The sequence below is a fragment of the Erigeron canadensis genome, chromosome 8 (genome assembly GCF_010389155.1).
Source record: "Erigeron canadensis isolate Cc75 chromosome 8, C_canadensis_v1, whole genome shotgun sequence".
Lineage (NCBI taxonomy): Eukaryota > Viridiplantae > Streptophyta > Magnoliopsida > Asterales > Asteraceae > Erigeron > Erigeron canadensis.
The window spans coordinates 8748717-8772441 of record NC_057768.1 but is presented as its reverse complement, the minus strand read 5'-3'; the positions used below and the strand labels follow the sequence as shown (position 1 = coordinate 8772441).

Sequence of the window (23725 nt, the reverse complement as noted above, 5' to 3'; positions counted from 1 at the left end):
AGGGTTGTACTTCGATCCCAATCCTTGATTGTTTTGTTGAGGCTTAGGATTCGGTTGAGTATTACTTGGTAGAGTACCGGCCTGCCTATTCGAATTTCCTAGCCTTTCGAGCTTAGCTTGTATATCCTGGAAAGTCGCTTGAGTACTGTTGGTGCTCTGCTCAAGCTTATTAGCCAAGCCATCCAATCTGGTAGTCATAGCATCCCATTGAGAGGCCATCTTCTCATTAGTAGCTTTCTGAGCTCCTACCAAATCCTTCATGATATCTCTCAGTTCAGCATTCACATTCTGCTGATTGTTGAACCTGCTAAACCTGCTTCCACTAAAACCAGAATTATTAGCATTAAAATTAGATGAAGGAAAAAAAGTACCTGATGACTGATTTTGATAACCGGTATTCTAATTAAAGTTCCCTTGCTGATTCTGGACATAGTTGACTTCTTGAGCCGGCTTATCCGGGCAATCCTCTGAATAATGCATGTCTCCACAGTAGTCACACCCATCAGCAATAACCTTAACATCCCTTTCAATGCTTTTGAATCTCACGTCAAATAGAAAGAATTCATCATTACCGAATACAAAGAATTGAACGGAAATAACGAGAATAATCCAATCGTAATCTTGATCTTTAAAGGTAGAAAAACTGATGAAAAGTCTCCTCAAAAGGTCTTAAAAACGGCTGGAAAATATAAGATAGGGTTTTGGAATGATTAAGCAAGCTATTTATTACTTTCCAAAAATTTTCCCAGATTCAGACCTAGTTGTGGGGCAACTACCAAGTTGCGGGGCAACTAGGTCTAGCTTCACGTTGACTTGTTGAAGTCCAATCATTTAAAGCTAAAGGTGTTGCGGGGCAACTACATAAGTTGCGGGGCAACGATTCTCCTCTGTTTTCCAGTTGCGGGGCAACTACCAAGTTGCGGGGCAACTCCCCATTTTTCAGCGTTGACTTTCGTTGACTTTCTGCTATCTTCATCCAAACACTCCAGGAATCATCCGTTAGCACTTATTTCACCTAAATAATGTCGTTTTCTCCAGATTTACACTTAAATACCAGTCAGTAGCCTGAAACACTAACAAATACCATAAACACACCAAATGTATACAAAAACGACTTATAAACCATGCTAAAACAACTATATTCATTGTGGGAAATGGGTCTAAAATACGACATATCACAGTTCTTGTGAATTTGGCCTTAATTAAATGCAATCACATTTGAAGTTAAGGGAAGTCAAGGTGGATGACTTTTAATTATATTGTCTGAAGTTCTCTTCATTTTTTGTTCTTGTTCAAAACAAATTTTATTTTCTGTCAAAAAGGAGATTTGAGTAACGCCCGGTTTTCCAAACTACTTTACTAAACAATAGATTCAAACCAATCCCCGCAAACGAACACGGTCTTACCTCTTAACTATATTACAAACGATCGGGTCCACTGTCCGTGAGTGCGTAGTAGTCAGTTTTTAGGTGAAACTAGTTTTATAAATTTAAGACTCGATTTTGCACATCAATGGTCTTTGTTGATGAATTGGTATGTATTTTTCAATAGTTTACATTTTTAGAATATAAGAAACTGTAAATTTTTTATTTTAACTAAAGTTGAAAAAAAAAAGGTAAACTGAAATCAATATTTATATGAAGTTAATTTTCGTATGTTCTTTCTTTAGTTTCCGTATTGATTAAGTTGTGATATTTGACTTAACTAATCTAAATATTATATATTAAATTTTGTATTTGTAACCTATATTAACTCTTTGAATTTACAATTATATTTTTCTATAACCTTTTAGATATAAAGTCTAAATTTGCTATCAGTAGGTTTTTGATTACTTTAATATATTGACTTTGATTATTTTGATATCATTTCGAAAATAGCTCATTAATGGTGTATACTTAAGACTTACGATTATATCTTTCTATAAGCTTTTAGATAAAAAGTCGAATTTTGCTATGAGTAAGATTATGATTATTTTAATATATCGACTATGATTATTTTGAATCTGTTTTCAAAATAGCTCATTAATGGTGTAATTTTTTAGCCGCTGTTATTCTATCAGGGAAAAATGCTACATATTGAGATGGTGTTGAATGTTTTAGTATGATTATTTAGCATAGTAGAACAGTTCATCATTTTAGTTTGTGTATGACAGATATACTTTGGATCCTATGAAAAGCATAACATCAATTTTAAATAATACCTTTAGATAAAACTTTTTGATCCACGTTATGTTTAGGATTTAACACAACAGGAGATGGCTTTGCAAGGTTTTTTGCTCGACTCTTTTTTTTATCAACAATTTGTTTTCCCTATCTTTCTTGCATTAGATGATAAAATCATTTGATCGACGTTTGGAATGTCCTTCGTTGGGTTCCTTTTTTATCCTGAATAATTTTCCTGATCTGTATGCAAAGATGTTTATTCGATTTTTATGGTTAATTTGTTTGAGGTTTTTTTTAAAATTAGATTAAATACATAGAAATACACTAACAGAACTTACCAGTTTTTACCATGTTTTTTTTTTTTTTTGCTATTTGCAGGGCACTATCATACATAGCTCGGTCAATGGTGAATGGACGGAAAAGTTTAGGAGAATTTTGACCGGTGGAGTGGCTATTCAGCTAGCAAATTTCCAAGTTGATTTCCATATATCTATTTAATATATTTGAATTCCAATATTTTTTAGCTTTGATTAATATATTTTGAGACTACGCGTCCATTGGACGGACCTAAACACCAGTGTTTATATATATGGGTTGGTTATTATAAAATAAGTATTCAAGTAAAATAAATAGGACAAGATCTTGACCCTTAGGTCATGATAATATTGATGCACAAAATTTCGTGAATCACAAGTATATATATAGATGCACGATAATTTTGATGCAAGGTGATTTTCAGTGAACCTATTGTTTCATTTGTTTTACTTTAATAGTTAGTTTTATTTTACCTAAAACCTATACATTTTAGATAAAATAAAACAAGTATTAAAGTAAAACAAATGAAACAATATTTTTTTTTCCAATGAAAATCACCGTTTATAATGAAAATTATCGTGTATCAATTGTTTCGTGAATTTTCGTGCATCAATTTAACCATAATATAAAAGTCAAAATCTTTTTCCATTTATTTTACTTTAATACTTTTTTATATTTATATTATTCCACTTTTTTTTAATACTCGTAACATATTAAATCACTGGGTAGTCCATCCAATTATTTCCATTGTCTATATGAAGAAATCCCATAGGTGTGACTTGTGAGAAAACCTCCTTCTCAACATGAAATGTTTATAAGAAAAATCCTACGCATTTAACGTGCAAATTTCTTTTTTTATCTTAAAAATCTACCATTGAATTTTATATTAAGTATATTAATAAAATATTTTTTTTTCTCACACAAATTTAAATTCATAACTTTTTATGAAAATGTTAAATGAAGCTCTAGGCTTGACTTAATATGTATAAAAAAATTACTTTTTTCATATCAAAAACTCACTTCTTGAAAGCTTCATTTGATAAACTCAAATTTTTTTTATTATTAAAGTCACTAGAGAAATCTAGTCAGCAATTTAAGTGAAAGTACATTCATTCTATAAGTGAACTCTTAGACGGTAGGAAAATCTATGAGGGTTAGGATCATACTTCCTAGGGATGTGCATGGTTTGATCTAAACTGGCTGAACTGTTTAAACCGAAATAATTAGTTGGATTGGTCGGGTTTGAAATCAAAATCTTAGACCGTCGGTTTGTCTTTTTCATAAACCGCTCTTGTGGTTTGGTTTATGGTTTTAGACTTTTATCAAACCAGTTTAACCAAACCGGACCATTTATTAATATTAACGATATGTTTATTATATATATATATATTTATATTATATTCAATATTATAAATTATAAAGTAATAAATTATTAGCTTTGCAAAAGTTTGAAAATATTCAAATTCTTATCTTGATTTTTCAAGAATATAATTTTTAGCAATCAATTACCAAGCTAATTTATATGATTTTTATAATTATAATCCTAAAATAATGAATCCCCCATCGAGTATACATACACGAATTGTCTGCGTTGTTGAAAATATTAATTTCTACTTTTTCTTTTCGGTGTTTTATGTATTTTCAACACTTTATATTTCATTTCAAGTATGTGTGAAACTTTTGCAAGTTGGTATTACTAGAAGTTTTAATATATTGTATTTCAAAAGTGTGATAACCGTCTAACCGGACTAAACCAAACCGGTTAATTGGTTTTGGTTTGTATGGTTTGGCATAACAATTTGGACGAGTTGGTTCGAAAAATCGTTAAACCGTTTACATTGGTTTGGTTGAGATTCTTAACAAAAACCGGCCAAACCGGACCATGCACATCCCTAATACTTCCTACATTTGTAGGAGTGATTTTTTTTTTTTGGTTAGTTTTCGTCTCAAACATGCATAGTTCGAGTTCAATGTACTATCCAATTAAATGTTATTATGATGTCTCGAATGTTAATAACTAACTAATAACTCATTGTTCGGGAAAAAAAAATCTCAAAGTAAGGTCCCCGTATTAACCCTCATCCGAATTGATTAGCAAACATTAATGAAATACAATTTTAAATACGCAGATAGATTATCAGTATTTAATGAAACGAATGTCAAATTTTATTAGGTTTGACTTTTCATTATATTTAATTTCCTACTTTCTAATTTAATTTAACATATCTTGTTTGTTACCGCCATTAAAGTTTCAATTTTCAAGAAATATTTAAGAAAGGGTGACAAAGAACCTCAATCTACTAACCTAAAATGCCGGTAAAATTCACCTAATTCTTATGTTATCTAGAGTCTAGACACTCTGGGTGTGTTTATCCAGGAGTTTTTAGGAGCTACAATTTAAGCTTTTAAATGTATCCAAAAAACTTTATATTTTAACGCTATATATACTAGCGTTATCTAGTAGTTACAAGCTTTTAGCGTATTAAATTATTTAACTACCCTTTCGCATGTTAGTAAAATAGTTTTTTTTTTTTTTTTCATTGTTATTCTTCTTTTCGGTGAAAGATTTATTTGATATTGAGAAGCATGTCGGCTTAGGCAGGATTGCTAAGAAGATCTTCAAAGGTATTGTTTTTGTTACTTGTTGGTGTCTTTGGAAAGCTAAGAATGAGAAGAGATTTAATGATGGAACAATTTGTTCAGAAAAGGTGTTCCAAAATATTAAGACTACTAGTTTTTTATGGTACAAAAATAGGTCAAAGTCTTGCTTTTTGTCTTGGCAAGATTGGATTAGATTCAATATTTGTATATACTAGTTGGTTTTAACTTGATCTTAACTCGACTCGTGACTCGTACGAGTTTGACAACTATGAGTACAAGAAATATGGTATAAAAAGCAAAAAGATTATCACAAACAAGGTCTATAGCACCGCTTCTTCCCAAAATTGTTCGTCATATTAAAAAAGTTTGTTTTACTTTATAGGTAATATTTGTAAATAATATTAATTTACATCATTAATCCTTTATCTTCTAAATTATATCTACTATCACTTTACCATTTTACATCAATTACATTTACACAAATTACTTACAGAGTTGCACTCACCATGAACAACACCACCACGACCATTGTCACCACCGCCAATCGTCGTCACCACCAAACCGCCGCCGCATCGCGCCAGTACAATGCTAGTATATATATATAGGGGGATGAGAATATAAGGCTGTCGGATATCTAAGCTTAGGTGTGAAACACTCACATATTATTTTTTTAATCCATAAAAATCATGGGAGCCCATGCATTTATTCATTAAAAAAAAAATAATAATATATTAATATGTGAGGGGTTCCACACCTAAGCTTAGATGCCGGACAACCTTATATTCCCTTTTTCCATCCATATATATATATATTAAGTTAGTGGTTAAATGAAATAATTATATAAGTAATTAAAGTTTCACTACATATTAGAGAAAATATAAATTATGTAATCATTAACAGTTATATAAAAAGACTATTAAGCTTGCTAAAATTCATTAATCCAATAAGAATAGTCAAAAAGACAATTACAATTCACTAAAAAATACTATCAAATATATATAAGAAAATGTAGGTTTTAAAATTCACATCGAAAAATAACATTATAATATATACATCATTATAATAACAATTTTTATAACAATTTTTAGAAATTAAAAAATAATTATAAATCACAAAATCGGTTAATAAGATCATACATCACAGAAAACCGGACAAACCCCCGAAAACCATCCGGTTTGTAACATGTAAAAATACTTATAAAAAAAAATCGGACACCCCTCAAAAACCCGATTAAACTGGTCCAGTCGAACCGTTCCATGACATTTAAAACGAGGCCCACACAAAAATATATAGACAAACAAAAGAAAGAAAAGACCAAACCCAAAACCAAAACCAAAACCAAAACCAACAGGCGTGTAGCTTATATACATATATATATCTTGTATGTATATGTTATATGCGGTGATAATTTTCTAGGACTCGTGCACGTCTATAAGAAAGGTGAGTCTCGTGTGTGGGTGGTTTGGACTAATTATCAATCACTGTCACTCACTCACTCACTCTCTCAATACTACGAGTCAGACGATTTGCACGTGACCCGTTTCATTTCATTGAATGGAAAACACACACTCACACACACTGGCTATGCCTCCCATTGTTGAGGTTTCTTCTTCTTCTTCTTTTCTTTCACTGCATTATTATTATTATTGATTTAACTATTTCAATAATTCCATTTTTGATGATTTTTATTGTTTAACTTATTCACTATAATAATAATGCATGTTTTGTCTACATTGAATTTCGGTTATTTAATGTTTATTATATACATGTCCTAGTAATTTTGAACAGTGTAAATAAATAATTTTGGTTCAATTTGACCTTTTTGTGTTTTTTTTTTTTTTTTTTTTTTTGGTGTGTGTGTTTCTGGGTTTATGAATATGAATATATTCCGAGAACTTTGTTTGTTGCATGAAGCTATTGGCGGAACGTGACCAATTTGTTTGAGGGGCCAAGTTCAATCAATACGTACAATCCAATTTTTTTAAACCTATATAAATATTCATGTTTTATATATATAAACGGAAATATTGGGTCCCTTCATTTTTGTGATTTTAGTGTCAATAAGCTGTTTCATAGATATAATTTTTTGATTTACATTAAATACAGACCGTTCATATTCAACATCACAAGATAGTGTGATATTGTGCTATTTATACGAGGCCGGGTAATTGGTGTAAACTGTAAAGTGCATGGTTGGGTAAGTTAATTTGATTCCCGGACCGGCGTCAAGGAGGTACCGAGGTAGCACCTCTCGTGGGGGTCCTCTGCTACAAGGTTAGCTGGGGTGAGGTCGGTTTTGATTGGAATTGCCCCGAGTCCCCGACCCCAAAATAGTATTCATGATTTCATGGGTGGGTTAATGGACTTTTCACTAACAAACACATGCACTCACCCAACATTGCATCTTTTCATGTTTGGTATATACAGATTTCAGTATCAATATGATACCATCACCTTTATAATTCGCTGGTTTTTTCTGTGGATTTTTGCCTAATATCCGAGTGTTGGTTTGTATAATCCTCTTGCATATATTTTGTAATCCTAGGCGATTTTTTTGGTCGAAATAATGTACTACTTAAGGACAGTGAATCCATAACTATATAAGTATATAGCATTATTCTAGTCAATGTGATTGTAGTTAAATATGGTGTTCTTCAATTTAGGTATTGTTAATTTGAGTATTATTTGGTGCCATGGTACATGTACACACAAAACAAAAGTACTGTTAGTCTGTGTCGAGCACTCGAGCCTATCTTTCCAGGATTTGACGAACCTTGATAGTTCAAATCTATAGATTAAGCTTTAAAGATATGATATTACTTGCATAGTGGACTAAAAGGAATGGCAAAGTATGATGTTTCAGTTAGTGACAAGTGATGCTAAATGATTCTGAATAAGTAAGTTTTTGCTGGAATTTTGTTTTTATAGTACTTAAATAATTGTATGTTTGGAATTAGGGTAAGAATAAATGGGCCACTCTATCCCTTGCTTACAAGTCAGTAGGGGTTGTGTTTGGAGGGCTTGTGACTTCACCGCTTTATGTGTACCCTTCAATGGCATTAAAATCTCCAACTGAAGAAGACTACTTGGGAATCTACTGCATCATGTTCTGGACTCTTAGTTTAATTGGTGTTGTCAAGTATGCTTGTATAGCTTTGAAAGCTGATGATCAGGGTGAAGGTATATATGTTATACTCATTATGACATCTTATATATGTATATGTATGATATGTATGTATATATATCTTTCAAAACACCTGAACTTCCTACAGTTCTTCGTTATGTACTTTAAGGTACGAGAATTGCTGACATGTGAATGATGTGCTTTGCAGGTGGTACATTTGCTCTATATTCATTACTTTGCAGGCATATGAACATTGGAGCCATTACTTCAACTGGTGTCAGTTCACCATCAAGCCGTTCACATAATAATAGCTTGCATCAAAGCTTTAAAAAGCCAAGTAGACTTGGGATGTTTATTGAGAGGAGTCTGATTGCTAGGAGGATTTTGTTTTTCATAGCAATACTCGGCATGTGTATGTTAATTGGGGACGGAATACTCACCCCTGCTATCTCAGGTTTTCTTTTATATACCTCTATCATATACCCCCGAGAAAGAAATAAAAGTTGTTTTCCCATAGAATTGAGGGTGCCACGTTACATCTTATAAAGACCTTTTGTGTTTCTTCCCCCTTCCAAATTTGTACAGTGTTGTCAGCAATGGAGGGCATCAGGGTTCCTTTTCCAAAGTTCAGCAAATGTAAGTGCAAAGGCATGCATATATCTATTTTTAATGGAGTATATTTTTTATATTTATATAGTGCTTCAACTATTTTTATGCTTTTTGCAACTGAATTATCAGCTCTGGTAGAAGCCCTCTCTGCAGCAGTTCTTATTGTTTTGTTTTTGCTACAAAAGTATGGTACTGCACGAGTAAGCTTTCTGTTCTCCCCCATCATGGGTGCATGGACGTTGACGACTCCCCTTATTGGTATTTACAATATCACATGTCATTACCCTACAATTTTCAAGGCAATATCACCCCATTACATATTCCAGTTCTTCTCGAGGAATGGCCATGAGGGATGGTTGTTGCTCAATGGTATGGTCCTGTGCATAACAGGTGAGTCTCCTGAATTGTGGTATCCAACACTACTGAGCTGTGAACATCATGATTATGTCTTTGCTTATTTGCTGAATGGATCAGTTGGGTTATTGTTTGAAATCTCAAACGTGTCTAATGGGTTGAAAGTGCTTAAAGTTGATGTTATAGTGCATAGATGGGTGAGTTCATTTCAAGGAACCAATCTGGGCCCTTTTATAAAAAAAAAAATGGATATCACATGTGATTGAAATTTCACATATATCAATCACATGTGATTTACTTGGTGTCATATTTTTTAGTGCTGTAAAATGAACCCCACCGTGCATATGTCCTAAATAGTTTTATTCATAGTTTTATATTTATACTATTATGTAATAATATTGTTTTTGTAATCATAGTTTATGATTCGATCATCTATGATTTTCTTACATGGCATAAAATTGTTGGCGGGGCTGGCCTTTCCTGGCATGTACAATGACCCGTTTTAACTAGAAACTGCTTTTGACCCTGTGCCCGACCTGCCCATCTTACCACTTTTATATATCATTTGACGTTTTGGTTTGTATTACTTATCTTACTAGGCCAGTTAAGTCTTTCTTTTTTAACCGAACATAATGCACCACCTGTCCACCTTGTTTAGTATTTGTTTTGAAATTCATCCTAACTATTTATTTCTGTCTTTTAACTTAAATGAGTCATATTTTGTCACAAAACTAGATGAGCTTTATGGGTTTCCCGTCATTATTCTTCTTTATTTAAATTTTACAGTGTCTGCACTTTCTTTTTAATGTTTCTTTCCATAACCATCAAATTAGGGTAATGTGATAATTTGAAGCACACTTTACATAAAGTACATACTTGCTCAATTTATATTCTTTAAATTTTATCAAGACAAGATGTTTAAGATGTTTAGTGGCAATATGAACTTCTGCTCTCATAATGAATATGCTACGAGTGAGTTTTGGTTATATCATAAGTTATAGAGTTTTCTTACTGACAAGAGTAAAGTGATCAGTTTTTCTTTTACGGAGAGAGAGCACTTGAATGTACATAAACTATTGATTACTGAAGTGGAGTATTTCCTTTTCTTTTTGTAATCAGGTGCTGAAGCATTGTTTGCTGACCTTGGTCATTTTGACAGGCCATCTATTCAGGTATTCCGTTTCTCTTGGTTTTCAATTCAGAGGTGGGAAAGTGGACAGGTTGGGTAATTGGTTGAAGTTGGGTCCTTTGTACGGATTAAGTATTGAGTATCATTTTGTACAGGTTATAACAGGATTTAAGCCAAAACATCTTTGTAATTTAAACTTCTTAGTCTTATAATATTAAATAAAAATTGTATATTACGTCTTTAAGTTAATATACGAGGTTTTTGTGCATTGATAATACACCCTGGGCAAACTTTCGACCACCCGTCTCATTTGAACCGTCTTCTAATTACTTTTCTTTTTCTTTAACCCGAGTCAACTTATTTATAAGTAGTTGGTCGACATTTCTACCTGTACTTATCATTAGTCTGGTTCACATAAAATGGTGCTCTCATTGACTGTTCACAGATCGCCTTTTTATCCTTTATGTATCCATCACTGGTCCTTACATATGCGGGACAAACAGCTTACTTGATCCAGCACCCAGATGATCATAGTGATGGGTTTTATAAGTTCATACCCAAAACGATATATTGGCCTATGTTCGTTATATCCTCATTGGCTGCGACCGTCGCCAGTCAGGCTCTGATATCTGCCACCTTTTCTGTTATCAAGCAATCTGTTGTATTGGATTATTTTCCTCGGATCAAGATTGTGCATACATCATCCAGCAATGAGGGCCAGGTTTACTCCCCAGAAACAAATTATACCCTTATGGTTCTCTGTGTTGCTGTCATACTAATTTTCGGAGATGGAAAAGAAATTGGAAACGCCTTTGGTATGTCCCTTAGTTCTTGCATCACAATTTCACAGCGTTGATTTGATTGCATCTGTAATTTTTTATTTTTCATCTGCATAACCTCTGGTGGCAAAATGCATGACCCGGATGTATCAGAATGGCTAAAGTTTTTGCATGGGTTGGATTGGTTAGCTTGACGATTTGATGTGAAACACTTATGTCTTATGTCAATTTGTTTGTAAATAATTACTGTGTTAAATATTATTTCTGTGATCACTTTTAGCTCAATGTTCTTTTTCTGAAAAAAAAAAGTTAGCTGTTTCAACCTGTACAACGAAGTGACTTATTTTGACTGATTACCCAACTCATCCACTAGGCCCCTGTAGTGTGATAGATGGTATGCATTTGCCATTTTCCGGTTCAAGCTCGTTTTTTGAGATTATAATGTATGATTCACCATATTAGGTTCTACTTAATTTATTGCATATTTACATTTAACACTCATGCCATTGTATTTGCAGGTCTTGTTATCATCCTGGTCATGCTCATTACTACCATATTACTAACATTGGTGATGATCGTGATTTGGAGAATTCCCACAATACTTACCGTTCTTTTCTCTTTTGTCTTTTTAACAATGGAAGGTCTCTACATGAGTTCCGTCTTCACCAAAATCAGAGAAGGTGGATGGATTCCATTTGCCATCTCCTTAATCCTTTCTTTTATTATGTTTGGTTGGTTCTATGGGAGACAAAGAAAAATGGAATATGAATTAACCCACAAAATAGACATGGACCGCCTTAAACTTCTTCTTTCTGACCCTTATGTCCAAAGAGTTCCTGGACTCTGCTTCTTTTACAGCAACATTCAAGACGGGTTCACCCCAGTTTTAGGCCATTATATTAAAAACATGAGATCCATTCATAAGGTAACCATATTTACAACACTCCGGTATTTGTTGGTTCCGAAAGTGGCACCAAATGAGCGATTTGTTGTCAAAAGATTAGGACTTAAAGGTGTATACGGGTGCTTGATTCAGTACGGGTATGCAGACTCGCTTAATCTTCATGGAGACTTTGTTTCTCAAATAATTTCTAGCTTGAAAGATCATATAATGAATTATTCTACTGAGAATCCGACTGCAGTTCCTTTGGAGGAGCAAGAAATGATCGATCTTAATGAAGCACAAGATGCTGCTGTGGTTCATGTTCGTGGGAAGACAAGGTTTTATACAAGTAAGGAGTGTACATGGTTTGATCGGTTCATGCTTGCATTTTATGAATTCATGCATAGTAATTGTCGGTCTGGGCTTCCTACTTTAGGAGTGCCTATTCCCCAGCGCATAGAGGTTGGTATGCTATATGAGGCCTAAAGGAAATCTGGTGTCAAGTTACCTTACTAATGAACATAGTTTGTTGTAAGTTGTAACAAACAAGATCTTTAATTGTGAAAATACAATGGCTCTAAGTTTTGGGCTTATAAATCTTTCAGATGTTATGACAAAATATATTGAACTTGCTCTCTCAGTCTGCATAGTCTTCAGATCATTTTGGCTTCTGATAAATTGATTGTTCCTTGAAATTAGAAGTGGTTTGACACTTTGACCCTGCTGCCATTCAGAGATAAAAGAAGTGGTTTGACCCGTGTACTTATGAATGGATTGATTCAAGTTATTTTATGTCTAACGAGAGATAGTGCCTGTGCGTTGCAGCGGTGAGATGACGGGGTGGTAGGTAATAGGAGGTGATAAGGCATAGAGTGTGATAGCCAAATGCCTTAGCCGTATGCCCACGAATTTGAAAATTCGTCGAAGGTATATCGAATGACATCTCTAATGAAAGGGCACGAAATTTTAAGAACACCCATACAATTTTTATAGTCTATCGATATACGGTTTTTGAGATAAAAGATCTTGAATAAATTAGAGGAATAAAATGATTTATGGAGGAGAGAAAAAATGAGTGATTGAGATTTGAGAAGAGAGTGAAAAATGAATAGTTGAGATTTAAGGGTATTATAGGTATATTAAGTAGAGATCTTTAAACTAGTGAATAAAAAAGAGGGACAATATAAGTACTTCAATTCATCTTTTAAGAATTTCAAAAAAAAGATTACGAGAATCATATGGTTAAGTATTAAATGGGTTACGAGTATCACATTTAATTCATTTAAGTTTTTTTTTTTTTGAAAATTGAATTTTATTCATAACACCAACGCCCACCAAATCAGTGGGTCGGCACCATATACAAACATATATTTACATCAATTGGAAGCTACACCAATTATTCCATGATACAGTACAATTGTTCCCCCTATGCTTATACCATAAGTACCCCAAAGATTTTACGTCTTGAACAATCTTTGACGCCTCGATCTTTTTTTTGATCAAAAATCTTTTCATTCCGAGCCTTCCATAAGCACCAACAAGTGATAAAGATCACTCCTTTGACAGCCTTCCTGTAAATCTTCCGGTAGTAACTACGGCTCAAATGAGTCAAGAGTTGTCTAGAGTGTAATATTAGGTCTTTAATACCGAACCGTTTTGACACACACAAAAACTGTAATTTAGAGTAGACATTATTAATATGCTGACTGGTAAACTCATTTTGTCACCTCTACTTAAATCAATGTGTAATTTGACTCGTTTATAGTACAAAGTTTTAGAAACCTCTCATGATTCATGATCATACTCAACATGGCTCGTTCTCCAAGTCTATCGAGTCCTGATATAGAGAGAATTAAGATAACAGAAAGAGATATATTGTATCAAAATCAAGTGGGATTGTATTCACTCACAAATGTATCTATATATATTGAACATAACTGCCTAACTGACCAATCAAACCATCTTTGTAACTTGTCACTTCCAATCCCTTTAATATTGATTATATCATCTATAGCCATTGTTATTCTTATATAGTAACAAGTCAGTTGAACAAAGAAAGATGGTTCGCTAGCAGGATCACAACACGAGCCATGCTATGCCGCTCCTACGTCAAAGTCACCCATCTTTATAAGAGTTGCTGGGTCTGGTAGAAGCTTTGTATCTTCTTGCATTGGCTTTTGTATTGTTACTATGTATTGATCATTCAAGTTCAAATACTTTTTTTTTTTTTATAAATTATTAGACTACTTTCGTAAGAAATATAGAAAGTGAGTAAAATTTGTTGTGTTGGTGGATTAAAAACATGATTAGTCTTATGATCACAATTTTGTTAAATCAAGTTTGTTTGTTCATCACGAATTAAATTTTTTAAATTCCCTTTATACAGACCTACTGCTTTGTAATAAACGTTATAGAAACTTTTTAAAATATTTTACAAACAAAACGGCCTATTAGCTCAGTTGGTTAGAGCGTCGTGCTAATAACGCGAAGGTCGCAGGTTCGAGACCTGCATGGGCCAAAGGTTATTTTCTCAGTCGGCTTATTTTTCTCTTTTTAAGTTTTTATCCTGGAGACTACTGTTAAGTTTTATTTATTCTGCTTTTCATTGTTTTCTGGGAACATATAGTTTCTTGTTCATTTTAACAATAAAATTTGATACTTTTTTCAAAGTTTTTTTTTTTTTTTTTAAACTGGTCTTATACTTATTTCAAAGTTGCAGGCTATTTTCAAATGGGAAGCAATATATAAACAACAAACCTCTGTCATACACAATATATACATTATCGTCTTAATAATATTAATGATAGAATGTTGTTCCTATATGAACAAACCAATAAGAGACGTCAATTTTTTTCATTGATCAATCAGAAGCTCTTTCTCATCGAAGCAATCTCCGGTCTTTGGGGAATGTAATTGTCAACTCAATATGGGAGAAATCCTTGAGGGCCAGAACTCATTAGTTCTGTTTATATGTGAAGGTTTAAGCTCTTCATATGTGATCAGACTGCTAATGCGCCCATTTAATGAGACTTAGAATGTCATCGGTTCTGTTTCAATCACACAAGTACACCACTTAATACATCCAAACATGTATGCATGTTATATTTTTGAACCGTATTTTTTTGTTTACTAGGATTGGATATATGTTATTGCATACCAATATTTTTTATTTTTTGTCATGAACTTAAACTACAGATTAACACTATGGTCATCATCCATCCTTTTCAAACAAATTGGCTTTGGTTGATGATGTTGTTTCTGTTTTGGATATGGAATTATGTATCTTGTTTTATAGTTATTACTAATCTCACCATGGTTTAGCTTGACATTTTTTCTGCTTATGATAATAGGTAATAGCAATGCAAATAGTTAAAAGAAATATTAATTATTAAATTAAATATTATCCCTTGATCATGCCTGGGTAGTCTGATTAGCTAGTATAACCTATAACAAAAAAAATATTTAGAAAAGCTTCTAAGCAAACCACAGCTGGCAAGCTTCCAAATGTCTCTCATTTGGATAGAAAAAATTGGCCCTGCCAATTGATAGTTTATTAATAACGTTTACAGTTCTGGCATATTCTACATTGTTTCAATATGGTACATAGTCACTTCCATTGGTGACCAAGGTATATTCTTTGCTTTAGAGATCACTCCGATTCCCATTCCCATCATTATGCAAACGCAAACTCAATACCAATAAGAAATGTATGGAGTATATTGAAACCAAATGCTAGTTACTTTCCGTCCAAAAGGCAATGATATTTTTTTCATGTGGCAATGACTTTTTCATGAGCAATAATTTATATCTAGGTGTGGGTAGTATCTGATTTGAACTCTTTTTATATATTTTAATCACTTAGTTAGCTTTTTGCAGTAATATCACTTATTCACTCCCCTTTACATTAAATAACCAAATATTATGTATGCTATATACTATGTAGTTTTTATATATATATATCTAAGATTGAGAAATTTAAGGACACGGTAAGAACACTTAAAAATATTAGTTTGATGCATTAAAAGTTCATAAAACTAAGATAGTGTATAACTAATTATCATAATTTAAGTGTTTAACAACATATTGATTCGTCAAAATTGAAAAAATCACTTTTTTTTGTTGGTTGCATCAATTTTGATGAATATGCATCCATCTTGGATGCATAAAACAAAAAACATGATTTTCTCAATTTTGACAAATCAATGTGTTGTTAAACACTTAAATAATGATAATTAGTTATACACTATGTTAGTTTTATGGACTTTTAGTGCATCAAAATGTAGTTTTTAAGTTTTCTCACCGTGGTCTTATTTTAGGTTGTTCTTATTTGATTGGCCCCCCTTATCTATATCTATATCTATACTTATATTACGAGCATAATGCCCGCGCATTTGCGGCGGCTAGAAAGTAATGACAATATAAAAGGGGGCGGTAGTGGAGAGCGAGGGAGGCGGTGGAGAAGGAGGGCGGCGACGGAAGGGGATAGAAAGTCGATGAGCGTATGTAATGATTAGAGTGAATGGGAAAGGATGGTATATAAGAGTATTATATTTAAATAGGGGTATTTAGGGAAGAAAAAAAGTGCTGAATTAAGATATGCAATACTCTTTATAAGGGAGTATAGATAAAGCAGATTCTCCATGTCTAACATTTTAAGTTTCAACATTTACTTTCCCAAAATGCCCTTCTATCAATTCTATATTACCAAACATCCTTTCTCTCTTCTCAAATCTCAACCAATCATCTTTTTTCTCTCTCCTCCATAAATTATTTATTCCTCCAATTCATTCAAAATATTTTATCTCACAAACCGTACATCAATAAATTATAAAAATTATATGGGTGTTCTTAAAATTTCATGCTCTTTCATTAGAGATGTCATTCTATATACTTTCGACGAATTTTTAAATCCGTAGGCGCAACCCGTACGGTTAAGGCATTTGGCTATCACACTTTATGACCTATCACCCCACCATCTCACCGCCGCAATGCGCGGGTACTTACTCTCGTGTAATATATATATATATATATATATATATATATATATATATTTACATTTGATATGCAACAAAGTTGCATGTTTATTTTTTATTGTTTCAGTTTTGACTGAATTGAAGCCGATTTCAGATTCGGTTTTGTGTTCAGTTTGTGTTACTTAATCTGGGCTTCATTTGGTTTTCCAATTTCCGAAAACTGCAAAATACTGAACAACTGTATATAAATGCAACAAATAACCCAAAAACCGAGCCGGTGAACACCCAAATAGACCACTTGGCGAGCCTAGTGGCAGGATGTCCTATATGCGCTTGGTTAATGACAAAATGGTGGAAACCATAAGTTTGCAGTCTATTGGCTTTGTTAAATATGCATCCATACCCACTTCCAAGCATTTGGCTTCATCTGATGACATGGCATGTGCTGTTAGTGCGATGATAGGAATGTGTGATTCTGATTCTCTTTCTGCTTTACGAATTGCTTTAGTTGCTTCGTAGCCGTCCATCTTTGGCATCTGATATGTCAAATAGATAGAAACAAGTTATAGGCTCTCACATCCCTTAAAATAGTCATATAGAACAGTTCTGTAATACAATTCCATAGCTTTGTTCACTGTATTGTGCGTATTGGTGTCCGTTGATGGTTTTCTTGTTATCTTGGGAAACTTCGATTTAGTTTATGATTACTAGAATAGTTCCCGTGCAATGCTGCATTGACACATAATTTTAGGTAGTTACACAAAAATTTTATTTCAGTTTTTGTATTGAAAAATATATCTTGGTTGATGGGGCTGTCCTGCTGTTGAGCTGGGCAGGTCGCAGTTGGTGGTGGTGTAAGAAAGGGGTGATGTGTCAACTTTTTCTTTTATCGGATTAGGAATATGGGTGATGTGGCGTATTTCTGTTGGTCTTACTTAATCGGAGGTGGAGGTTTTGCTTTATATAATTGTATAGGTAGATGATTCATGGTTGGAATATGTTCCTTTGTATGTTGAACTACCTAAAGGAAAGCAAAAGACTTATAAAAGGGAAAATAACTGTTAACAATGACATCCTTACTTGACAGTCCATGAGTATTAAGTCGTATGCTGTAACATTGAGATCTAGAGCTTTTACTGCCTGCACCCCATCTCCCACGGTGACGACCTTAGCACCCATCTGCTCGAGCATCATAGTCGCCACTCTCTGGAGTATTGGTGTGTCTTCTGCCAACAAAATGCGTAGGCCTTCAAGTGCCTTTTGTCCATTCCTGGATTTGTCCGCATGATGAATACCTTGCTCATTATTTGAGTTTGGGAAGGAAGTCAATGTTACCATACTGTTCGTGCTCAACTTGTTCCATTCTGAACGGACTTCAGTAAGCTCAGGGAAGCAATTGCCAACTGGTCCACAAATTGTGAAGGTTTTTTCATTTGTTGCTTCAGTTCTGGAGCTTTCAGTTGAATTAATCGTTGATATTTCAGAATCATTTGAACTTTTTGTGTGGATGTGCATAGGATCAATCTGACGACATTTGTGTTTTTCAGTCCTCATAATTATATTCTTCTGCTTCTCAAGAATGCTTTCTTTTATAACAGCTTCAATCATTTGAATCATTTTTGCCTTGTACAATGGTCTATTTACCATCAACAAATGCCCTCTTCTTCGAAGCTCAATCTTGATGGAAGTCGATGTATCTTGATCTAGGATCCAAGCAAACTTTGGCCCCCTGTTGAATGTATCTAGGAAATTGAGCTGTTCCTTCCATATCTTTGTGCTCAAGTTAAGCATTCCGATATCAATGACTATAATGAAAACTGACATCTCTACTTCTTCCTTGTTTGATGCTTCAACTTTTGTATGCTCGTATGTCAAGTTTTGCTCATTAATCGTTGGTTTAAAGTGCTCCTGAAGTATATGTGTCAGTTCATTCCATTCGTTCGCTTCCCATACTGGTACTCCAAGTTTAGGTAGCCACTGGGAAAGAATTTCGGTACCCATTTTTCTACCGAGTGCCAGAACTACCTGTGTATAAAGTTTCGACGCAAGAAAATTCTAAGTTTTTGTAGTTCAGGTTCTTAAATAAGTTTGAGATAGTGGTGTTCACCTTCAAGTTATGGTCTGCAAACTTTAGTCGGTAGTTTTCTGTTGGTATATCTGCAGGTGTGCTGAGTAAGAGGTACAATTGCATTAAGGTGCCTGGTCCATTCTTCTTGACAACTCTAATTTCTCCGCCCATCTTGTTAACCTGTTAATAGCATTCTCTTTTTGAGGCAGTATAATTAAAATTTGTACCCAAGATAAGACGGGCCTTGCTGTGCCATGTATTAATTGGCTCAAGGAACCTTCTTCCTTACCAGGGTTCGAACAATGCATAACCCAAGACCAGTCCCACCATGCCTGAAATTATAAAGTAGTTTCGGGGATATATAGTTGAACTATAATTTCAGAAAATGTGGAAATTTCAATAAGATAGCATTTAATTCCTTACAATCTAGTTGTTGATGGGTCGGCTTGTTCAAAGCTTTCAAATACTGATCCCCATTTACTCGGATCAATTCCTATGTGGCAAGAATGGTAAAAGCAGTTAAAAGATTTCAATTTATGTGTTTGATGAGAGGAATAATATAAAACATAAACTGTGATATACTTAAGCTTCATACCACATCCAGTATCTTCAACTTCGAAAAAAAGAATCATTGTTTTGTCATTCTTGCAGGATCTTCTCTCGTGAAGTCCTTCGCGACTGATCTTTTTCTGGGATGCAGACAACAATGCTTTATGATCAATGAAGAAGTTTTCACTGTTACTGAACGAATCTAGATTCTCGCACCAGCCTCGCAGAATAATATATCCCGCTGTAAGTCAATTTCTAATATTAATCCTCATGGACAAAATATCCAAAAAAAAAAAGTAACATTACTTTGATCATATTGATGTACATGTGATTCCCTATTCAGCACTATAATAACTGTGAAATTGCACTTACACGTTGTAAACTTGATCGAGTTACTGATTAAATTTGCGAATATCTGAACAACTCTACCTGAGTCTCCACGGACTAGTCTTGGCATATCATCTGATGACATTAACCAAAATATGGCATATTAAAACAATAGTTTTGACCTATTAGTTGGGACTGCAGGTCCCAAGGACCCAAGTGTTTAGCATGAAATAATGAAACCATCTTTGTTTATTCCTTTAGGATCCGATTTGATGATAGTAGCGGTGGCAAAATGGGTGGGTCAGGTAGCACGTCAAAAAAGTTTGGTTTAGAAAAACAAATATAGTGGTAGATGTCAGGCTGACACGAGAGAGTTTCCATCCAGTTCTTCCAACAGAGCGTATAAATACTTATGTCTGAAGTCTGTAATACGCAATAAATGATACTTGAATCGGGATTTTGTCACAAGGACATAAATATTATCGGACAATTGATAATTACGACAAAAAAGTGACAGATTCTGGCTTCATCCAGAGAAAGACCACACACCTCTAAAATTTCCACTGTCATAGCTTTTCTTTTTGTGTTGTATATTATTAAAAATCCGCATTATTACAATGATTAGCCCCCATTTAAAAAACAATGATAACCTAGTTTAAATTTTTTCAATAGGTGAATTAGGAGATTGTATGCAATATGCATCAAAGTTCCCTTTGGGCAACATCCGACCTGTGAGACCCATTTCATTTGTAGCTAATATTTTTATTAGGCTCAGTAGAGATAAAACATACTCGAATTGACCCATTAGTAACTGGGTCGAAATTGCCACTTTTAGATGATAGTCATGGTGTTGTATTTGTACCAGAAAGATCTATGATGGTTTCCACATTGTGGTTCTTGCATTGCACAGAAAACATATCTATGAGTCCTTCAAGTTCTCGCCCCAAATCAAACTCAGCTTCTTCCAGCACTAGTTTACCAGATTCGACCTGTAATATATAAAATATTAACCAAGTGTTCTCTGTAGGACAAATTTTTTATAAATGATCGAATGAGTTTTGGCGTATATATCTGATGACCTTTCTTAAGCTATATAGCTAAACAATATGCAATATTTTTTGTAATTTTACCTTACTAATATCCAAAATGTTATTAAGAAGCCTGAGGAGAGCTGTTGAACATCTACGAATTTGAGTGATAGTTGCATATTGTTCGTTTGTAAGACAATCATCACATAGAAGAATGTCCAACAATCCTATGACTGCAGCCATTGGCGTTCGCAGTTCATGACTGTTTCACAGACCAAGTTTTCATGATGTTATATTTACATATTTGTCATGTGATCTTTGAGTTGTTAGTTAGAGAATGAAAGACAAAAGTTATAACTAATACAAACCTCATGTTGGCTAAAAACTGGCTTTTAAAATTGCTTGATGCCTCAGCCTTCCTTCGGGCGTCTAATTGACTAATTAGTTCTGCCCGTAGTTTCATTTCCTTCGATACTCCATTAGTCAAAATGAAAATACAAATACAGCCCACAAGTAGTATACATACAGATGCAGATATCAATATCACCAATGTCTTGAATGCCCTTTCATCCACCTTCCCCATTATGAACTTCCTTGGAATACACAGAACTCCCACCTGTATAATCTCTTCTTGAGTAAGCATTTCATATCATATAGAGGTGGCAAAACAGGTGGTTCGGGCAATTTGGGTGATGTGTCAAAATGGTTTTTCTTGTCAAAATATTTCTATTGTACAAGCTATACAGGGTTGGGTCAGGCTAAGTTGACCAAAAACACTCGAGTAAATATGATTAAAATAGTTTTATGATTTCATCAATAATCTAAAATATTGTATCGAGTGACCCAGGATTTATGCTTAAACACTGGCTTTGTCAACTTTGCACCCTTTAAGCCATTAACTCATTTGACACGTTTTCTTTTGATCTACTTTTTAACCGTTTGACCTGTTAAAAAGAGAACAGATACCCATAAATGGGTTGAATTTTCTAGTTCTATATTGTGTTATTTCCTGGTGAAACATACCATAGGGAGTCTTGTTAAGTTCAAGAAAAACGAATCTATGTAATATCGCTGGCCACCAAGCGTGGCAGTAGCTGAGTGAACCTCATGGTAGAGGGGCTGCTTGTCACCATAGGCTTTGTGCAACCACTTGGCTCCAGACTGTATTATCTCATCTTGAGAATCTACTGCCATCATGAGTGTAGGCCCATTTGATGAATTTTTTAACAACGGTGTGCTAGAAGAAGTTGCAAGCAACCACCCCTCTTGAGATGTCAAGTAAATGTGTCCACCATGGAGCTCCACCAGTTCTTTCATAAGTTGCCCGACACTGTACAAAGCAGTAGTAACTCCCACTACCGCAACTATACTAACACGATCCTTATCCCATACAGGCAAAGCAGCTGACAGCAAGGGTGAGTTGGTAAATTTGCTCACAGCCACGTGCCAGGTAGCTGCACCATTAGGTACCTGAGAAATACCTGCAATATTAAGTAATTCATCTGGTGGGATTTTCTCATTTTTTTCCTTTCTTATACCAGTATCCGGATCCAGCAGTTCTCGGTACCAGATTGCTGACAAGTTACCATGTATCGTCTGATCATTCCACTCTTCATGAGGTAAAGATCTGTTCATTCCATAAGGTTCAACCATTGTGTAATTGTCTAAATCGGAGTATATATAATATGTATTTTTGCTTCTAAGGTCTCGATGGAAGGCTTGAACAAATCCATTCCTGTATTTTATCGACATTGAATTTAGAGCTTTGCGGCTTGAGAAAAGCGCCCATGTGATGTCTCTCATAGCTTCATACAACTGACATACATTAGGAATTAAAATTAGCTTCCATTTTACTTGAAATTAGTCAATAGAAAAAAAGGAAGAAAGTTTAGTTATATGAAGTGACAAACCTCTACTTGCTGTGCTTGGTTTTCAGCTTTGCTATATTTCCTGATAACATATTCTGAAAGCCTAACTTGGGATGTTGTTATTTCAACTGTTGAGTTCAATATTTTCCACATACGCAATATGGGACGTTGCAATAGTTCAAACCGAAGGCCATATGCCAAAGTGTTTAATGATGATTTTGTGTAGACTTTGGTGAAATGCCATGAGAGTATTGTTAGTAAACCTAGAAGAATTGCCAGCATTACCTGCATACGTAAAAACATTTATAAAGATTCATTATTAAGTTGAAAGGGAGCTGCATTTTGGTTTCAAGCTTACAAACAAAAACGGTCTTTAATTGGAACATCAGTTTAGTATTATTAAATAACCATAGTTTTCTTGATTCTTGACGTTTGTTTGTGATTACCATGATGGCAAGACGGGCTACACAAACGCTATAGCAACGGAATTCTTCTTGATTGACCGTGTTACTTAAACTTCTTCTGCAAGGTAATTGGTTTTTTCCTGTCAAATATATGGAGATTCTCTTGAAGATTCGTCTTAGTGTTGATGTCATTCTTGTCGTTCGAGCTGGTGAACATTGAATGTTCATGTTGTTGGCTTCTTGTATGTGTGTGGTGATATCGATTCTGCAGGGGAGCAGGCTAGACATTCATCTTTACAACATAAAACAGATACGAGTACTATATAATCAGTGATGTGATTTATAACACCAAGTAGCATTTTTATATATGTATATAAAACTTTTTAGGCGTGTGTTCAAGGCTTTCAAATATGTACTTTACATCACTAATATTTTGTTGCTTCTGTTATTTGGAAGGCACCATCTAATTGTTTATGCCAATAGTGGGAGTATGTGGTTTCTTTTTGTCACTTGGTAGTACGAGTAATATTATTTGGAAAATGATTAAACCTC

At 34.1% G+C, this 23725-nt stretch overlaps 2 protein-coding genes and 1 non-coding gene across 4 annotated transcripts; 2 read left to right on the top strand and 1 right to left on the bottom strand.

Annotated features, from left to right (window-relative positions):
- Positions 1-6497: 6497 nt before the first annotated feature.
- On the top strand, positions 6498-12596 carry LOC122580186 (probable potassium transporter 17). Of its 2 annotated transcripts, none has more exons than XM_043752461.1 (8): positions 6498-6680; positions 8036-8258; positions 8411-8656; positions 8788-8838; positions 8941-9201; positions 10285-10337; positions 10740-11109; positions 11592-12596. In XM_043752461.1, the coding sequence occupies exons 1-8, from the start codon at positions 6633-6635 to the stop codon at positions 12440-12442; spliced, it is 2103 nt and encodes a 700-aa protein (XP_043608396.1). In that variant the 5' UTR covers positions 6498-6632; the 3' UTR covers positions 12443-12596. The 2 variants fall into 2 exon arrangements, with proteins under 2 accessions (XP_043608396.1, XP_043608397.1); XM_043752462.1 differs by having other exon boundaries at positions 6500-6680; positions 10947-11109.
- A 1804-nt stretch (positions 12597-14400) lies between these two features.
- On the top strand, positions 14401-14474 carry TRNAI-AAU. Its single transcript has one exon. It is a non-coding gene; the product is annotated as a tRNA-Ile (tRNA).
- A 2778-nt stretch (positions 14475-17252) lies between these two features.
- LOC122610219 (histidine kinase 1-like) lies at positions 17253-23365 on the bottom strand. Its single transcript, XM_043783213.1, has 13 exons — positions 23216-23365; positions 22812-23054; positions 21925-22716; positions 21270-21517; positions 21004-21163; positions 20736-20862; positions 19919-20008; positions 19593-19787; positions 19421-19490; positions 19287-19329; positions 19037-19177; positions 18010-18954; positions 17253-17465 (listed from the first exon to the last, which is right to left on the bottom strand). The coding sequence occupies exons 1-13, from the start codon at positions 23363-23365 to the stop codon at positions 17253-17255; spliced, it is 3417 nt and encodes a 1138-aa protein (XP_043639148.1).
- Positions 23366-23725: the final 360 nt, after the last annotated feature.